This window comes from Thalia democratica, chromosome 2, assembly GCF_965202585.1.
Source record: "Thalia democratica chromosome 2, ktThaDemo2.hap1.1, whole genome shotgun sequence".
In the NCBI taxonomy this organism is placed as follows: domain Eukaryota; kingdom Metazoa; phylum Chordata; class Thaliacea; order Salpida; family Salpidae; genus Thalia; species Thalia democratica.
Genome location: NC_139166.1, coordinates 22,739,665 through 22,760,303, shown reverse-complemented (window position 1 = coordinate 22,760,303; position 20,639 = coordinate 22,739,665). Strand labels below are relative to the sequence as shown.

Sequence of the window (20,639 nt, the reverse complement as noted above, 5' to 3'; positions counted from 1 at the left end):
AATTGCGAAATTTCGTGCGAGTTGGAAAGAATGGACTTGAGCTCTGCGGCTGAGTGGAACTTTGTGGACGACGGGTGGCGAGTTGTCGGCATTCCTCACACGCTGCAAGGCGACCGCCACAACTGCGGCGTCTTCTGCATTCAGTTCGCCCTTTCGATCGTGCACGAAATTGATGTGTGTCACGATATTCCGGACAGCTTGGTCGTGAGGGCAGACTTGGACGAGCTGAGAAGAAGGTACGTGGCGACCATTCTGAACATGTCAGAGGAAGTAGAAGAGTAAATGTGGCTTTTCACTATTCGTGTGAATTGATTGGTTAGATTTTGAAACAATTTATACTTTCTTGAGTCACAAACTTGTAATCGTCAAGTTTCAAATTTAGACTTGGATTTTAAATTAAATTGCTGTTTGAATGTTTGAAAAATGTTATTATGTAAATAGATAAAAACTTTGGGCGTTTATTAAACTAGCAAGACTTATGTTATGTGATACAAACTTTAAAAAAAATACAAAAAATATTTTTTTATTTTCTTTGGTAAATAGATATCTCATCTACTTCTTTTATTGTTGAGTTAATTTACAATATTAAAATAACAATATCCATTTTAACAAAATAAACAGTAACTACTAAATAACTATTATATATACTTAAACCAGTTAAAAATAGTTTTAATTGCAAAAACTTAAATTTATTCTTAAAATTAAAAAGACTGCAAAAGTAAGGATTTCAATAATTATTCATTAAATTAACTTTTATATCTACTTAACTAAAACAAATTTATTTCTGACTCTACTTACACTGTTTTTACTTTTAAATTAACAGTAATTACTACTAAATTAGCTTATTCTAATATTCTTAGCTGCTTACCTGCAAAGACAGTACTAAACAAGTCAAAATAACTACAAAAAACTTTATTACTAGTTTGCGTATATTTGTTAGAATTTACTGATATGACTATATATATTCTTAGTCTTAATTACAGTAACCTCTCGGATCTTTACGCACTCGTGACGTTACGCACTCTCGTTTAGTTACGCATTTCAGAATTGTATAAAATTCAGAAAATAAAAAATTTATTTATTTTTAAATTGCACAAATTAAGTTTAATGTATATTTTTAAATTGAAATATGTTTTTGAATGCTAATACACCTCTCTATATCTTTAGACTTTGTCAATTTATGTTCCTTGACTAATTGATAAACATTAAGTTATACCTAAGTATATCAGAAATTTTGTTAACAATAAGAGATTAAATCAAAATTCTGAAATAAACATGACTGTTTTTAATAATGAAAGTATAATGAAATAATGAGAGTTTAAAACACAAAGAAATAATAAAGTAGTCTTGCTCTATATATTACTAAACATCATTTTATAGTTGTAAAGAAATGCTTCATTATAAATTGAATTTTCTAAGTAGAATAGAATATAAATGTCACATATAAAATACTTAATATTAAAACAGTAAAATTATTTCTACTTGTATTATTATTTTATAGAAATTCAAATCCTTTTTTTTTAATATATGTATAGTTTTATCTGTTGTTTTCATATTTATAAATAAATTAAACAAATGCTTAAAAGTGGGAAAGTGCCCAGTCTGCTTTTAACTAGAAGCAATATTAAAAAACAGCCATTATAGTGAGTATATTTGGTACCTCTCGTTTCTTTACGATCTCTCATATCTTTACGCACTTTTTCTGTGGACACAATGTGCGTAAATAAGCGAGAGGTTACTGTACTGTCAAAATCTGTAGCTTATACTAAATATAAACACCTTAATTACTTATCAATATTCTATAATAAATAGTATGAGATGTTATCAAAGCCAATATAAAGTTTTGATAGCTTTATTTAAATCAAAAAAGTTTACCTAATAAACATTTGACAATCTAAATAAAATACAAACTGTAAATAAATGGCATAAAAATAATTACAGATCAAAAAAAAAGAGTTACAAAAAGTTTATACTTTAAAATACTTAAATATATTACTTAACTAACTTTTTGCTTACCTCAAGTAGCAGTAAGGTGTGAAATACTTGATTAAAGAAGAAATTTAAACAAAATAATATATTTTTTGCAATAAACAAGAAACTGATCAATAAAAAGTAATGTACAAGCCAACACAGTTAATCTTACCATAATACATCACCTAATTACTAAAACTGAAATTTACAATTTTTTTTAGAGACAGATAAAAACTAATTGATTTTATATATAAATGTTACTCAAAACAATATCGGTCAAAAAGTAAACCAAAAACCCTTCAAACAATTTCAAATTTTTACCCCAACACTCTACAAATCTCTCAACTTAATTGTTCATTTTCTTTTCGTCCAGGCTCTGCTCGATTTTGTCCATGACTTCCACGGCGGCCACGGGCAGCCTGGTCCCAGGCCCGAATATGGCGGACACGCCGGACTCGTACAAGAAATCGTAATCTTGCGGCGGTATGACACCTTTGTGAATGTTGAGTTTACAATTTTACACCGTTTTAATAACAAAATATTTGAATTGTTGTATATTAATTTTCAAACATTCGCAGTAAGTCTATACCAGTGAATATATAAAAAAGAGCGGTTACAAAAGCAAACAGTTCTGTTTAGTTAGAAAATATTCTTTTTTATGGAAATATTAAAGTAAAGTAGTGTTGAACATTAGAAAAAAGGTAGTTGAAAAAGGACAATACGAGATTTAAGTGCAAAGAGTTTCACTTTGTTTAAAAAGTGTAAAATCATATGTAATTTTCATTTAAAACGCAGAAGTTTTCAGCAAGATTAGTAGTTTTTGACCCTAAATGTACAAACAGATAAAAAAATGAAAAACATGGCAAAAACTAGTGTAATTAAAATGACTATCTTTGAAACTCAATAAATCGTAACATAACTTTTGTGTTTTACTATCTGGACTTGAATTTAAAACTGAAACAACTGCAATTCAACTTCGTTACAGGGCAAAGAGTAAGCAAGATGTAAACATAAAATTGATGAAAAAGAAAGTTTTTTTAATAACAGGGAGGCCTTTTGAAAGTACATCTTTTTAAAAACCATTTTTAGTAGTAAATTAATCTTAAGTTAAAAAAGGTGTTTTTTGATAGATTTAAACTAAATAAATGGTACGTATAACTGTTACTTAATCTTTGTTTTATCGTGTATTATAGTTACAAATTTAAGGGAAATTAATTAATTGGAAAATAATAAGCAAAAAAACTCGTCAAAATAAAATAAAACTTATAACTAAAACGATAATAATAGTAGTAAATAACACTTAGGGTGGTATAATCAATATAGAAAAATTTTTACAACAATAATTAATAAATTAGAAATAACAAGATCTATATGGGGCACATAGAAGCTAGTTCTTTTCTTATATTAAGTTCTTTAACTCTATCCTCTTCAGCAATTTTTTTTCCAGTCAATTAATTTCCCTTAAATTTACTTAAGTACATAATTATAATGACTAATTAGTCACTTTCTCATTACTTAATCTTACTAAATACATTTATGTGCTTCGTGTTATTCCATTGTTACTCAAAAGCCTGAAGATCCTCTTAGGTGAAACATTTTCAGCTAAAGTAACAATCGTTGAATAAAATTTTGATAGTTAAGAAATTTTGAAAGTACTTTAAAATCTTGATAGTTATTATGGATTAACTTAGTAGATAATATACTGATGATAAATCAAGTGGTAGAAGCAAGTAACTCAGACCAATAGCTTCACTGAAAAATACAACAAGTTAAAAACTAAAGGACTTCTTAGAAAAAAAAAAACAGAAATCCTATTGTACTAAACTATTATTGTGTTCAAAACAATTTTGTCTGTCTTTGAACATAAAATGGTAATTATTATATTAACTTTGAAGAACTTTCTCTTTTAGCAAACGTTTCATGTTAAACGAGATCACGGAACTTGTTTACAAGAAAACTTTAAACAAAAATCTTGAGCGATCAAGAAAGTAAAGAGGCTTTTATGGCAAAAACGAGTTTCATATAAACTTAGAGCCACCTGACAACAAAAACTAACAGACACTTCATTAAAAGTAACAGAACTTCCAGGAGTGACAAACTATAAGTGACAAACAAACCTGCACAAACATAGTCTTTACTTTTATCCATATAATTTTACTACTGACCTCCGGCAATTACCAGGATGTCGGGTCTCCCCAAACTCCTCAGGTCGTGGATGAGCTCGGGTATCAACGTCCTGTGTCCCGCGGCCAGCGACGACACTCCCACGCAGTGCACGTCCGCGTCCACCGCGTGCCTCGCCACCTCCATCGGCGTCTGTGTGACGTCATAAAACGGTTTTTACTGTTCTCAAAACTTTTGTTTTAAATACAATAAATTCTAGTGGTAACAGTTATATTATTTAATGGAGAAAATATGAAAAAGTATATTAAAAAATACAGTAATAAGAAATAAAACCTGGAAAAGTGGTCCGACATCAACGTCGAACCCGAGATCGGCGAATCCGGTGGCGATGACCTTGGCGCCACGGTCGTGCCCGTCCTGCCCCATTTTCGCCACCAAAATCCTCGGGTTCCTGCCGTCCATTTGCACGAAGGAGGCGACCCGCTCCATGGCCACCTCGATCTCCGACGACTCTCCGAACTCCGTTCTGTTTGGTTGTTTTCGGGTTTAACTCAAAGTAAGAGATATTTTTTTCAAGGAGTGCATAGTTTTTATTTTTGAAAACAAGTAAGAGCACAAAAATGTCAGTAAAAAATATAAAAACTTTTACATACTTTATAAAAGGGGCGTTCTGAGAAAACCAAGAATATGTGTATAACCTATTTTGAGCCGAAAAATATCATGAACAAGCATGATATAGAACGATCAAAAATAGACAAAATCGGTAAGAAATAAAACCCTAATACTGATAAGATAAACATTGAACAATTTTATGAACCAACTTGTAAGCTCCCGACACGAGCCTGTCAACGGCCTGGTACCTGTCGAACACTTTCTCAATGGCCGAAGATATCTCGCCGACCGTGCACCTCGCTTGAGCGGCCTCCACCGACGCTTCCAACAGGTTGCCTTGCCCCCTGCAATTAGTAACAAAAACATTCCAAGACTGTACTGCAAGGGAGAAATGATACAGTAAAGTTATCTGTGGCTATGCACTAATTATTTTACCAAAAAAAAAGATTAAGAAAAAAAAGGTTAGTTTTAGTTAAAAAAAGTCAAAAAGAGTCTTTGAAATTGTTTTATGTAAAGTTTTTAAGTCAAACTTTGCAGCTTCCGTAAGTTTATCCAAGCATTTCTGTGCCTTTTCTGAGTCTCTGTTTTCTTTAATTTCCTTCAATTTTGCTATCTGCATCAATATTGAAGTATATAACAAAAAAAAAAAGAAACAAATGTATATTTTTTTGTATTGATAACACTATTAATTAAAGTAAAGACTGTTTTTAAGGGTAACATGTAGGTATATTAAACAATTATGAAGCGATTCAAATTCCATGAATTAATATTCTTTATTTATATTTTTCCATCAAAAGAGGTCTCTTTTAATTTTTGATAACTTAAAAGATTAAAATGTTTTAACATCTAAATAAATATTACTATTTCAAGGACATTCAACGGTTGTTGGTACTAAAAGTACTTGACTGTAACAAACATAAATTAATAGTAGAAACTTTATGTATTGGTTTAATATTATACTACATTAAAAAAATTTGATTAAATGATCAACTACTCAGAGTTGAAAAAAAGTTCGAAATGCCTCTATTTATAATTTTACTTAGTTAAAAACTTTAACAGCTTTATACAAGTTAAAAAAAAAAGTAAAACGAAGAACATAGAAAGACGTAAAATTTTGTTTGAATTTAAACGACAACTATGGTTTTAAGATTACCTGTTTTAGGTATTAGAAAATAGAAAAAAAACTATGAAAGTTTAATTTTAGTAAATCAATTCTACACAAGTTAAAAATTCAATGAGAAATAACTTTTCAAACCTGACTTTCTCTCACAGCAGTGTTGTCAATGGAAAGTACATCAATGAGGTCTTCTTTGTCCAGTCTGTGTTTGTTAACTCCGACTATCACTTCATTACCTGGTGTTATATTGATAACTGTTATCTAAAAGTGAGCCTTTACGTTCATTAATTTGTGTTTTTAGAATAGTCCATTGTAGAGTTATGTATCGTATTTCATTAACTTTTATCATCTTTATAGATCGTTCATAATTTAAAACTAGACAAAATCAACAAAGTAACTAAGGAGTTATTCTTCATCAACAAATTTTTAAAAAATTCATGACAATTTTAATTATGGGCATTTATCTCATTAACAAACTTTTTACTTTTTAAAAGAACATTTTCATTATCTAGAAAATAATTATTAATGAGAACTTGAAATAACTACAACAGTTATTTTATTTAAAATAATATATACCTACTATCTTTGCTGCGTTAAAACAAGCAAAACTTTAATTAAATTATTTTAAATCTTTATAATCTAGAAACTAAAAATACTAAACTGATATTTTAGTTGAAAACCTTTTATTTCGCTTTGAAAAATACATATCTTTATTATAAAACTTATAATTTTGTTTTTTATTTATAATTTTAACTTTTTGTGAATGTACGTTTGTATGATCTGTTGTTTACTTTATTTACTGTTTAAATATTTTGATTTGCATTGCTCTACATAAATTCTTTCAAATTAAACTATAATAAAACAATCAGATAATAATAAACCACAGTTTCTAAATAAGAGCACCACAATAATTTTTTTATGCTAACAAAACATATTTTTAAACCTGAATCGATTCTCGCTTGTCTCCTGGCAGCGCACTCCTCAATTTTGAGTTTTGGGATTCCGTCCACCACAGCTTGGGCCATGCCCCCCAGTTCCTCTATCTCCTCTATCACCTAGCAACAGGAAGATAAGCAGGTTTGATAAAAAGAACGAAATAAGCAGGTGTTTTGTTTGTTTTGATATTGCGTTTTATGAAAAATTTATAAACAATGCAAGATGATAAATCACAAATGTGCTTATAATAAAAACGACTTAATATAGATTTGTCTTAAACACACAATTCAAAATATATTTCATTATAAATTATAATAAACATGTCAGTTTTGTGCAACGAGTTTATAAAAAAATTGTGAAACAATAAAGTTTCACATTAGTGGAAAAAGTTATTCAGTTTTCATAAAAATAAAAAGAACCACAAGTAATACAAGCTTACACAAGTAAATATTTTACACTTTCAGTAAACATTACAGCAACTGTTTAATTCAACCTTCATTGCAGCGTCGTACACGTCGTTGGTGAGATTTTCCATCATGTAAGACCCGCCCCACGGATCAATCACTTTCGGAATTCCAGTTTCTTCCTAAAGTGTGTACAAAATTTTGTTTTTGGTGATTTAAAAAACTTTAGTATTCTTTACGGATTCTGTGAATACTTTATTGTCTAAATTTTTAGTTGTTTTAACTAACTTTTCAAATGCTAAGTTGCTTATAACTCGTAATTTTTTAAACAGTTTTTAATTTAGCAAAAAAAAAATTGATAGGCACAATAACATAATTTTGATAGACACACACATTTTCTACAAACTACATATTAATTAAGTTAAAATTTAAAAAAGATACAGTAATAATTTTAATAACTAATATCAGGGTTGCCACTAATTTTTTCTAGGTTTTCCAAATTTCTTCCAGGTTTTTCAGATTTTTTTCCAGGTTTTTGAAAGCACATCTTTTTTTGATAATTTTTAGTAGTAAGTTACCATTTAGTTAAAAAAACTGCTGTTCAAAAGATATATCAGTTTTATTTTCTCCTGCTATTTAGTTTCTCAATACATTAATATTTTGCTCCAGTTGAATGATTTTATATTAATCATTTTTAACTAAATAAAACAGCAAGTGAAACTGCTATTTTATTAAAATATACATAGATTGTAACTAATCTAAATAATACTTTTCAAGCTTAAAATTTTTTTTTTAATTTTAAGAAAAAAATTAGTTTGTCTGAGGTATATTGAATTCATCTTGTGCTAAAAGAGAAAAATGGGAAAATACAATATGTGCATTGTTTAGTTATCTATATTTTTTGTTAAAAAAATTTGAAGAGTTTTATTTTCACTTCAAAGTTTTCTGTAAAAAATTTTTAATATTTTTGTTACTAGTACAAAATAATGTTTTTATTTCTTTCCTAATGACTTTCACTCACTAACAATATCAACAAAAAGTAAATGTTAAAACATTATTGTTTCCATAAGAACAAAGTTATCTAAAACTACAGATTTTTAAGTCATAAAAACTATAAGTATTTTAACTTTATCTACTTTATAAAAAGTAACAAAACTCAAATCCCAGGTTTTTACAGTTTTTTTTGCCTAAACTGTCAAATTCCAGGTTTTTCAAGGTTTCCAGGTAACTTGGCAAACCTGTAATATGTAAAAATATATTATACAACATAAAAAAACAGATTAAAGTATTTTAAAATACCAATTAAACAAACGATCCAATGGAAAATTCAATAAAATAATACATATAAAGTAGTTTATAAAACTTTTAAATTATAAATTTTGTGTGATAAAAATATTTAAAAGTTTATAACAAAGTTAAATTTAAAGTATAATATACATATAATAAAACTATGTTAAAATGTTTCACAGCCTATTAAGAGTAATAAGAGAAAATTTTGATACAAAACTATGGTTTTATCATACACAAACATGAAAGTCACTACTATATCAAACTAATTTTGTAATTTCAATTATCCAGTGATTCACAGAGTTTGAACAGAAATTTCGAAAAGAAGTGAACTTTCTAAAATGAGTAAACATTTTGTTTCCAAAAAATGTGTTTTGAAGTTTATTTTCATTAAAAATAAAAATATTGAACCAATAACTACAATTAAAAAATGATGATAGTTTTTTCTTCAAAAAACGAACTAACTTATTTACCTAGTCACAGTAGTAATGTGTTCAGAACTTTTTAGTTTTTGATTGAGCACAGCTTAAAAAATTTATCAAAACCACTTCTATATAAAAAAAACCGACGTGCAATGCGATTTGCTTAACATAAGCTTTTGTTTAACGTAGAAGTGTATCTTGTGTACGAACAAGATACACTTCTAAACTACTTGAGAATAGTCACGAACCTGCAGTATGATCTGGGTGTTTCTGGCGATTCTGGCGCTGGTGACGGTGGGCAGGCCCAACGCCTCGTCGAAGCTGTTCGTGTGGAGGGACTGGGTGCCCCCGAACACCGCGGCCATGCCCTCTATGGTCGTCCTGATCACGTTGTTGTAGGGGTCCTGCTCCGTCAGCGACCACCCTGTTGTTTCACAAAATATTAACAAAAAAAAATTGTATGTATAGTAGATTTGCACATATCAATGCTTTGAAGTTAAATGAAAAATTTTAAATTTCTAATTTATTTCTAAAGTGTTACAGAACAACTGTTTATTTGCTCATAAGCTTAAATCAAAAACGTTGTTATTTTAGAACGAACCAGAAGTCTGACTGTGGGTTCTCAGCAAGCACGACTTGGGGTTCTTGGGGCTGAAGTTCTTGGTGATGAGGTGAGCCCACAACCTTCTTGCGGCCCGCATCTTGGCGATTTCCATGTAAAAGTTCATTCCTACGCCCCAGAAGAAGGACAGGCGGGGAGCGAAGTTGTCGATGTCCAAGCCGGCCTGCAGTGTAGATGTTTTGTTAACACGTACTTAACTATAGTGCACCGTAAGATTTGTTAGCTTTATATCTTTAACTTTGTTATTTATATAACAGGGTTGTCAAAAGTTCTCTGAAAATTTTTTCCAGGTTTTTAAAGTACAAGGTTTTTTGTTTATTTTTAGTATAAAACTAAATTTAAGGTAAAATTGTCTTAAATAGTATATAAATATTGAAAAAATAGTGTCATGCCTTGTTTAAATGTGTTTCATAATAAATAAAACTGTAAATGATACAAAAAACTATTGTATATGATAGCTGTTTCGTTAATCATTTAAAATTCTAGATTTTTTTAGTCTTATTTTTGCCTAAACTGCCAAATTACAGGTTTTTTTAAGGATTCAAGGTTTTTTGGCAACCCTGATATAAGATTAAGTGTATTTTGTTTAATGAAGGTAGAACTTGTCTTTATTAAATATATAATAGAATGTGCAGCAGGACTTTTTCATCAGCTTGTGCTATATAAAAATTCATTTTAACATCGGCTTTATTTTTATATATTTTTTTCTTAATAGATTAAATCATAAATACCAACTAAAAAAAAAATTATAAAACTCTGTAAACACGAGCAAATATAAATCAGATCAACTTATTTATCGTTTTGTTTAATTTTTCCCTACCTCAAGTCCAGTTCTGCAGTATTGGATGCCATCGGCAATAGTGTAAGCGAGTTCCAGTATAGCGTCGGCCCCCGCTTCTTGCATGTGGTAGCCACTGATCGATATGCTGTTGTATCTGTTTAGGGGGTTTTGTTAGAAATACCTAAGCACAATCAATTGTGCAGTGTACGCACCGAAAAGTTGCAATACAGAAACACAATCATACTTTAAATGGTTGGACATGTAAAACTGAATTTATATCTAAAAGTCAAATTATGTACTTTAAGTTTAAACAAAACGCTGTTAAAAAAAGTTTAAAATTTCTCATCTCTGAAGTCTTTTAAAACATATGCTATTATTTCTATTGGCACGAAATAAAGTAATTTTCAATATTTTGCACAAATAGTATGTTAAAATAAAATTGTACAAAATAAAAGTATAACTTTTTTATTAAAAAAAATTCCAAGCCTTAAATAAATGATTTTTATACAAGTATTACAATTTCTGACAATACAAACAACAAACTTGGGCATGTGTTTTGAAGTGTAAGCGAATATATCGGATATAATTCTCATGGAAGGTTTTGGCGGGTAAATGTACGTGTTTCTCACCATAAACTCTTTAAAATTGAATTAGTGTTAAATGCTTGAAAACAACTTGCTATAAAAACATGTGGTTTTAAAACAATAATTTTAGTTCAGCCTATAACAAAAACATACCAACAAGATTGCCGAATGAAAAAATAAATATGTAAAACAGGCTAGAAAACAAATGTACGATGACCTTAATAGAGTCTGCCAAAGCTAATAAAGTACGTCTAACAAAAACATATATTTCATACCTCAAATCTGATTTAAGTACAGGGTTGCCAAAGGTTTTTTGAAAATTCTTTCCAGATTTTATGAATTTATTCCAGGTTTTTTAAAGAACAAGTTTTTTGGTCCATTTAAAGAATAAAACTAAATTTAAGGTAAAAAACTGCTAAACAAAATAGAAAAGATATAGTATATCTATTTTGAATTCGTTCTTTTGATAAAAAAATTTTCAGATGATACAAAAAAATTTCTATTTATATTATAAATTACTTATTTAATCGAAATTGCATTACTTTACAAGTAAAAATGGTCTAAAATTCTAGGTCTTTCAAGGTTTTATAGCAATTTTTGGCTAGAATTTTAGATTATTTTATTTTTTTGGCCTAAGTTGTCAAATTCGAAGTTTTTCCAGGATTCCAGGTTTTTTGGCAACCCTGTAAGTAAAAAAATAAAATAAATATATCTGTATAAAGACATAACTAATTTAATCTAGCTTTAAGAAGATAGTTTAATTAATGTGGTTTGGGTTAATTTTTTATAAATTTAACTATTCTGAATAGCCAGTGGTATTGGCAGCCCTGTTTATGTCAAATAATAACCTACAAAAACTTTACATTATATAGATTATGAAATCCAAGTAAGATGAAAAATATTAGCACAAAATATAAGTGAACAAAAACCCTTACTGTCATTTTTATTTGACTTTTTCAAATCAAAACTTACTGACCTAGTGTTACCAGAAAGATATAACCAATAAAAATATATGTTTATATTTTTAAAAAGCAACCTTGAATAGAAAAATACTTTATATAGTTTGTATTACAAAAAATAAGTTAAGCTGTTTGATTTGAAATTACAACAAATGGAATGCAAAATGATTTACAAATACAATTAAAATTTTAATATTTAGATATATTTTAATGTAAAACTACTTTTCAAAATTATATTAAAGCTAGTTGTAGAAATATTATAAACAGTTTTTATCATAATAAAACCAAACTAAGCTGTTTAGTCTAATTCTACAAAAAATGGAATGTAAAATATGTACTTAATAATTACAACAAAAAAGTTAAAGTTTATGTACTTTCTAATGGAATCTTACCTTTGAGAATATCGTTTTGTATGGTTCCCGTCAGCTTCTTACTCTCAACCCCCTGTTCCTTTCCCGCCGCAATGAACATGGCCAGCACCGGCAACACCGCCCCGTTCATCGTCATGGAAACGGACATTTTGTCGAGGGGAATTCCCTCAAACAACCTGTGCGCGTTTGAAATGTTCAGCTTTTTGAACATTTTAGTTAAATTTAAAGGCAGGTTTGCGAAACTCAATGGGATTATAAGATTGTGCAGTGGTTGCATAATTACAGTGAACCAAAATACCATTTAGTATGAAAAAAACTACGCACTCTAGGTTTCTAAGCATGCATTGTTTAACAAAAATTTTTTACCCAGTAGTTTAGTATTTAACTTAATTAGGTAAAAAAACAAAAATTGAACACTGTATTATTTGTAGAGCAAAAAATATTTTAGAACAATTAGTAGTTACTCTACTTAAACAATTTTTTTTTTTCAATAATATTTTCGCTACGACTTTGAAAAAATTCCCATTTAAAAAAAATCTCTGTTTGCTGAAAGTTCAAATTTACTGTTTTAACTGACCAAGTGTCAACCTTGTATGTAGTATAAAGGGTATTCTGCTAATAAAGTAGCATTCCAAAGTGAAAATTAAACTGGCAGTGCGAAATAAGCAAAATATGTTTTTTTAAAACATCAAACAAAGTCTGTTAAGTCTATTATGAATTTAAATTCTTGAAAAGTCACATTTTTGTTGCCTGATTGACCATACTATTATTAGTTCTCATTTTTGATAAGTAATTTAGTAATGAAAAATTTATGTTTAAGACATTTAGTTAAACTTTACATAAATAAGACTTAAATCATATTTTACTTCATCAATTGGATAAAGAAATTACTAAATTTTACATAAATTTTGGGTAACATTAAGTTTTGACATTCTCATATGTCATTTAGTTTGTTTAAAAATGCATTGTTAGTTTTTTATAACCTTGTACTGGTTCTTTATGTTTTTCCTTTACAAGCATTGTATATATTTCTTTTCAGTTTTTAAAAAGATTATGAAACACATCCATATTTTAAGTTTTTAATAGTTGGATAAAAGTAAAAAAAAAAGCATATTAAACCCAGATTTATTGACCCTAAAATGTCAAATCAAGAAATGAGAACTAAAACAGTAGAGAAAAGTAAATTGTACATAACCTATAGAGCATTAATAGAGAAAATTCTAAGATTGAAACTATGCAAAGAGACCCTATTTGAAAACAGCAAAAGTTTTAAATTTTATACAAACTATTTATAACAAGGAGTATTGGTGGAAGTAAACTTAATTCAAATTACCAGTTTGAAAATATGCAAACCAACATTTGTAATTTACTAAACTCTATTGACAGGTTTCTGCGTAACACATTGGCCATTTTTTTAAATAACAAAACAAAAAAATTACAAAAGTTTAAAACAATTACAAAGTCTTAAAGCACAAGTCATCGTAACAAACAAAGCGTAATCTGACCTGCTCATGTCTTCAATGGAGTCGATGGCCACGCCCGCCATGCCCACGTCCCCCTTCACCCTCGGGTTGTCCGAGTCGTAGCCGCGGTGCGTGGCGAGGTCGAACGCCACGCTCAGCCCCTGCTGGCCCGCCGCTATGTTGTCTCTGTTGGTTCGTATTTCATGAGATCAGGTTTTAGTATGTATTTTGAGTTTCTTTCAAGTCAGATACGAATTGATTAGTTACGTTTGTAGTTGTGGTGAAGGATAAAAGTTACATTTTGCTGAAACTAAACTTTGTAGCTTATGTTAACTTTTAGAACTCGATGAACATAGTATGCCAAGTTTGATGATGCATCATTTAAAAGTTCAAAACACAGCTTCTAGAACTTGTACACAACTATACTTTGAAGTAAATAGTATGTATCACTTTTGTTAGTTTTGAAAACTCAAACATCAACAAGTATTTGTAAAAAATATTTATATTAAGGCATTTAGAAATATAGATTAATTAAGTCATATTTAATAGAATACCTTTTTTAGATTACATTTAAATTAGATATGATAAGTATAAATATAATCACTATTTCAAAACATTTTAACGCAATATGATCTTAGTTCAAAAAAACTAATTTCTTCCTATATTACCTCTGGAAGACATAATATTTTCTTTTCAATAGAAAACAATAATTGTTATGTACATAACTATATAGGGTTGCCACAGATAAAACTGAGAAAAATTTCCTGACTTTTTACTAAAATTTTCCTGACTTTTCTAAATCTAAACTCTTAATTTAAACTTATTCTAAAATACATAGTCAAACACTTGAAACTATACAAAGTTTTAAATCCTATTTTTATACAGGTTAAAATAACAGATTTTTTGATGAATTTAGTCATATAACTTCCATTAAATCATTTCAACCATCTGTGTATGATTGATGGTATTTGCAATAAACAGCTTATCAGCAAAATACTTGTATTTTCTAACTTGATTAAGTTCTACTTTGTATGCATACATATAATCTTTAATTCTTCTTCTGGATGTCATAGTTTCTCCTTTCATACTGTTTTCAAGCAGAGCTTTGTTAATACTAAACCCTCGTTTGTCCTCAGCCTGGTCATTGTGCAACACAAATAATGGTTGCAATAACTTTCCGAGAGAAGATTTGGCAGAAACTTTCAGTGTTTCAAAATAGAATTATTCCAAACGATCTTCACTTTGCTTGAAGCTCTTGAACTTTAATGCATCTATTGGAAAATTTACCAAAGTTCTAAGTTGTTCAATGCTAGCATCACCTTGAGTTGGAGCACATTTTTTACTATGTTAAGGAGTGCACAATGTTGGCAAAACGCTTAACAACAATTGTGACTTCCAATTTTTCAAGGCTATGCGGATTTAAGCATAACATATTTTTTACAAATGTACTTACAATGGCCTATTTGCTCCGGAGATTTTCAACCGCTTTTATAACAAATACTCTACATTCTTTGTTGAAATTTAAGGCCTTTTAATCCTCAACTACGTCTTTTTAGCTTAAATTTGCAAGCAAATTGGTTGCAGCACAACCAAGATCAAGGGCAGGTTTCAGGGAAGCTTGATCATTTAACTCAACCTTTAATTACTGGCTATGGCTGAGATTTGTAACTATCACGTCTTTCATAATGATGCACAGCAATTACCAAGCACAAATGTCCTCATGCATAAAGGCAACAACAGGCTAGGTGATCTGGTAGAATGTTAAAAAAGGCTACATGAGAAATATCACATAACTGAAGAAATGCAAGAAAACTTTTGTGTATATATCACAGTTTCACTATGGATGCGTCCTTGCCACAGATCATCAATACTAAAAAGCATTAAAAAACTGCTTGTTCCAGTAGGGTAGTTGTTCAATATGTTAATAGAAAATTCTTGCAGTTTTATAAAGGATATTTTATTAATTTCTACCAGATAAAGGCATTGAAAATTAAGTAATTTTGTAAATTTCTAAGAAAATTTTGCAATTTTATCCTGACTTTAAAGGATTTTTAATTATCTTTTTACTGCTTCAAGGCTTTGGTAAATTAGGAAATTTGTAAATTTGAACTGACAAAGTGTGATGTTTTTTCAAATTTTGTCGAATTTCATTTAAATTATGATAAATAGCACAGTGGGCCAGAATAATGCTGAACTAGACCTAAAAAGTAAAACTTTGTATAAAGTCAATTATTTTAATTTTTTTAAAAAATAATTTTCAATGTAGTCCAATTAAAATTTTCAAAATAATTAAAAATATTTCTAAATACAAAAGTTATCAGACTTTATGTTGTAGCTTCTTAAAATATTTTTTCTGTATGAACTAACTTACCTTTACAAAAATTTACTTGTTTAAAGCTCTTTTATAAAACAAATACAGTTTTATTTTAATAACTTTGTGTTGTAACAGCTAGTAAATATTTAGTAGATGCTAAATTTAAAGTTTTGATGATGAAAACGAACTTTTTTATCAAAATTAGACAAAGAAACTTTAAAAAGGGAAATTATTTATTATGTTTTTTTTAGAAAACGATTAGTAAGATTATATGAAATTTTATTTTTAGTTTTGGTTTAGCTAAAAATCTTTTTAAAGTATTTTAGAAATTTACTTAGTCTATGGTGTCAAAAAATATATACATGTCTATCTCCAGAATGTTCAGAAAATACCTTAATTTAACAGTTTTACTAGATTAATAACAAAAAACTTTTTTTTTTTTAATTGAAATACCTGATGAAACTACTGATTAAACTTATTAAAAAAAACTTTAAGATAACCTTTTTAATTAAAAAAACAAATAAAATACTTTGAATTACAATTATTAAAAAAAAAATTTTGGCGGTTGATTATCAATTTTTAAAGACATCAAAATTCATTAATACCAAAAATAAAGCTGTTTGGATCAAAGTATTGAAATTATGGATTTTAACCTTACTAAGATGTATTGAATTGATATTTTAGGTGTATTTGTTTGTAGAGTTACTTATTAATTAAAAACAGAAAAAATATACTTTCATAAAACAAAGAAAAATTATATTTTTGGAATTTTAAACTTATCAACACTTCTAGCAAAACTTTTAAGCCTTTATTTAACTGTTCAGATTACCTTATATTTATGTAACTTATTGATTATTATAAGTGAGTTATAAAAAAAACTTACAATACTCACAGATTTATGTTTTTATTTAATTCAAAAGTGTATTATACAAAAAATGTTTAATAAAACTAAAAAAAATAATTTGATTTAAAGTAATATCATCAAACTTAACATATATTCCTTTGTAAAAATTTATAAGCAACAAACTGTCAGCGAACTTAATTCTTTTATAAAACTTTATAAACAAACTAAATATTAACATTTTATCATTTTTAGCATAAAATTTACACATAATCAAAAAAAAAAGGAAAATATCATTAAATAAATAACTGAGTACATGTTCATTATAAAAACCTCTGATTGCAAAACACATTTAATTGAAACCTAACAAATAAACTTATGAACAATTTTACAAATATTACCAAAAAATGTACTTATATACAAAAAAGACAATAAAAACATATTGTTTAAAACAACAACAAACTTTAAAAAAAATAGTTTCTTAAATTATAACAGCTTTAAAGTTAACCTGTAAAATTTATTACTTTCTTCCACAGTACTGAAACCGGCGTACTGGCGAATGGTCCAAGGCCTACCAGCATACATGGTTGGATAAGGTCCTCTGGTGTAAGGGTATTTGCCTTTGAAATAGCAATAAAATTATTACATTAGTTATTAGGTTTTACTAGATGTAAAACTATTAGCAACAAAATCAAATGTATACTATATGATAATTTTCCGAGTACTTAAGAATGTTTAAAAACACTCAAAAATGATTTTAATTTCATCTATAAAAATTATTACAGTCGCCTCTTGCAAATCTATGCACTTGTTTGGTTACACCTTCTCGTTAAGTTACCCATTTAAGATATTTCAAAAAAAGTTTGAAAACTCTGTATTATTGATTTTTTTGTGTTTGTTGAGCAAGTAATATATTTAACTTTTTATATATCATTTTTAATGCTAATATAGAAGATGGATTTTCAACAAAATTGAGATTTTGCATTTTAAGTTTTTGCCTTTTATAAAATCCTATTCAACTCGATGGCTTTGATTTTAACTTTTTTAGGCATCTTAGCCCCCCTTTATACTTTTAAATCAAACAAGGTATAATTTTTCAAATACTCAAAAAGTTCAACTCAATAAATCACTTATTTATAGCTAACTTGTTCCTTGCCCAGCTAAAAATATATTTGTTTTGCATGGTGTTAGAGTTTTTTTCTCTAATACCATGCAATACAAGCTTCATCTTAGGTATGCAAGGAAAACAGTTGAAAAAAAACAATTTATATACACATAAACAATTTTTGTTTAAAACTTTTCACATACATGTATAACTTGAATGAAAACTTATTTTGTGAGCAAAAAAGTGGGAAAATCCACAAACTGTATTTAATCAAACCCATTATAGGAAAACAGCCAGTATAGTAGGTATATTACCTACCTATCGTTTAGTTATGTTCTCTTATTTAGTTAAGCACTTTTGCTGTGGAAACAATGTGCGTAGATTTGCAAGAGGTGACTGTACTTATACTTGAACAAAAGTAGAAAAACTAATGATGTAGTTGAAAGTAAACAATATTTTGTGAAACTTATCAAACAGGGTTGCTAAAACTTTTTTAGAAATTTCTTCCTGGTGTTCCTGCTATAACTTTTGGGTCTATTATCAGTACAAGTTAAGTTTAAAGTGAAAACTGTCTTAAATAGTACAATAATAATAAAAAGATACTTTAAATGTGTTTTATTTTAAATTAAATTGACAACAGCAAAAAAAATATTTATATGACACATTATTTTGTGTAAAATCAAAATTTTATTAATTTACATATAAAATTGTTTGAAACTCCAGGTTTTTCAAGAGTTTTTAGTTATTTTTGTTCAAAATTCCAGGTTTTTCCATTTTTTATTTCAAAATTTCTCAAATTCTAGGTTTTTTAGCCTAGGATTCCAGGTTTTTTGGCAACCCTGATTAAAACAATATGTATGACTAGGTTTATTTTAAAAATAATCATTAAAAAACTTATTAAAAAGTTTTATACCACTAGGTGAATGTTTTTATTCAAAACTTTTAATATCTCTTTATTAACAAAACATTTAAATAATATGCACATTTAGAAAATAACAGCATGTTTTTATATCAATTCAAAAATAAATATTTTTTTTTAAATCTAACCTGATATTTCATCTTCAATATGCTCAGTGTCTGCCTTAGAGTAAAAAGGTTTTATTTTTATTCCTTCTGGTGAGTGCCAAGTCAACTTTTCTTTAGGGTCTTTTCCCTTCAGTTGCTTGGTTGCCAAAGCCACCCATTCTGGGTTTAGAGGAGTTTTCCAGGTTGACGAAAATCGAGCAATGGGTTTTCCTAATTTTTTTGTTGATTTTGAAACTGTCAGCAAGGTTGACATTTTTATTATATAGATCTGAACAACGAAGAATATTGCTTAAGATCAAAATTAATTGGAATTTGATTACTAAGGCCGATTAAGTGATTTACATTTGTCTTTTTTTTGTATTTACTGATGTTGCAAAAACAAATAATGGTCTCAGATAGAAGTTAACTATGTTTGTAAAGATAATTTCATAACTTAAAAAGTAAAGAATCATTTAATAAATATGTACCAAGTATCAAACAAACTTTAAAACTTGAATTAGTAATATTCAATAGCTTAGAAATCAAAAAATCTCAAAAAGTAATTTTATGTTACTCTTATCAGAAAGAAAATTTTTTTTGAGTAAGTCGAAGGAAAACTAAATGGAAAGATAGAATGTAATTAAATGATTTTAAAAAGACTATTTAATTAAAAACTTAGGTTGTATTTTGATATATACACAATGTTGTTTTTATTTTGAAATACCATGTAAATATTAAAGCTTTTAAATATATAAATATCTATACCCTTTGTTTAACATTGGTACATTAAAATTATGCATCAAAAATGACAACAATCATTGTGTATTTAAATTCTATATTTACAGTAATCCTTATTTAAAACCAAAATTGTTCAAAAACTGTGCTGGGATTAACTCAGTTAATTTTGTAAGCACAAAAAGTATAAAATAATTATTAATATCAAAAATGTATTAGTTTTTAAAATAAATTCTTGAAATAATAATTTCATTATTTCTCCTCCAGTTGTTGAGATTTCTTTATTTGTTTTCTTAAAACCAAAACATATAATATTAAAAATGTTTAAACTTTTAAGTATCCATAACCTAGTATGATTATTAATAAATTCTGTGTTAAGCTTATCTTTATAAGAATAAATAGAAAAACTTTTACTTTTACATAAAAATAGTGTATAAGTAACAGTACACGAGCTCCAACAGAAATTTGTTGGAAAACTAGTGTTATTTTTTTAATAAATTTTATATGTAACCAGTTCTTGTTATTTTTAAAGATAATCTTTTATATGAATCTAGTGTAGAAAGCGTTTTCAGAAAAGTTTTAAAAATTTATTCAGCTTAGCATAAGCAGAAATAGAAATAAATCATGACTAAAAAATACTTTTTATAAAAGCTATATAAATAATCTATTGATAGCTGGATCAATTTATTTGGTCAAATTTTATAGCAGTTTTTTTTTAACTTTTGGCTCTATGTAACCTAAGAGTAAAACATTTATATATGTCTATAAAAGTCTTATCTCAAAAATGTAGAATAACAACTTAAACTTTCCTTATCTTTTTTTAATATACGGAGCAATACCACAACTGCAAATCATTACAAGCTTAATGATTTATTTTACATATTTATTTATTTGCTGTATACTTTAGTCGAAATTTTTAAAGTTAAAAAAAGGTTTTAATTTACAGCATTACTCTGGATTTTGATAATTACTTAAATATTACTAAA

At 27.8% G+C, this 20,639-nt stretch overlaps 1 protein-coding gene across 1 annotated transcript; it reads right to left on the bottom strand.

Moving 5' to 3' along the window:
* Window positions 1-1,837: 1,837 nt before the first annotated feature.
* LOC145829845 (methylmalonyl-CoA mutase, mitochondrial-like) lies at window positions 1,838-19,203 on the bottom strand. The gene is made up of 16 exons (XM_082937716.1): window positions 18,961-19,203; window positions 17,317-17,428; window positions 13,696-13,839; window positions 12,212-12,366; window positions 10,820-10,913; window positions 10,316-10,430; window positions 9,475-9,658; window positions 9,122-9,297; window positions 7,254-7,346; window positions 6,768-6,879; window positions 5,963-6,060; window positions 5,238-5,320; window positions 4,917-5,051; window positions 4,429-4,621; window positions 4,137-4,287; window positions 1,838-2,463 (listed from the first exon to the last, which is right to left on the bottom strand). The coding sequence occupies exons 1-16, from the start codon at window positions 19,190-19,192 to the stop codon at window positions 2,318-2,320; spliced, it is 2,223 nt and encodes a 740-aa protein (XP_082793842.1). The 5' UTR covers window positions 19,193-19,203; the 3' UTR covers window positions 1,838-2,317.
* Between the last annotated feature and the right edge of the window lie 1,436 nt (window positions 19,204-20,639).

Excerpts from the sequence above, each read along its gene's own strand:
- LOC145829845 (XM_082937716.1), bottom strand. The coding sequence starts at position 19,192 with ATGTCAACCTTGCTGACAGTTTCAAAATCAACAAAAAAATTAGGAAAA. Across the intron at positions 4,622-4,916 it reads CTCGTGTCGGGAGCTTACAA|AACGGAGTTCGGAGAGTCGT; the intron begins GTTGGTTCATAA and ends ACAACCAAACAG. Across the intron at positions 2,464-4,136 it reads CATCCTGGTAATTGCCGGAG|GTGTCATACCGCCGCAAGAT; the intron begins GTCAGTAGTAAA and ends ACATTCACAAAG.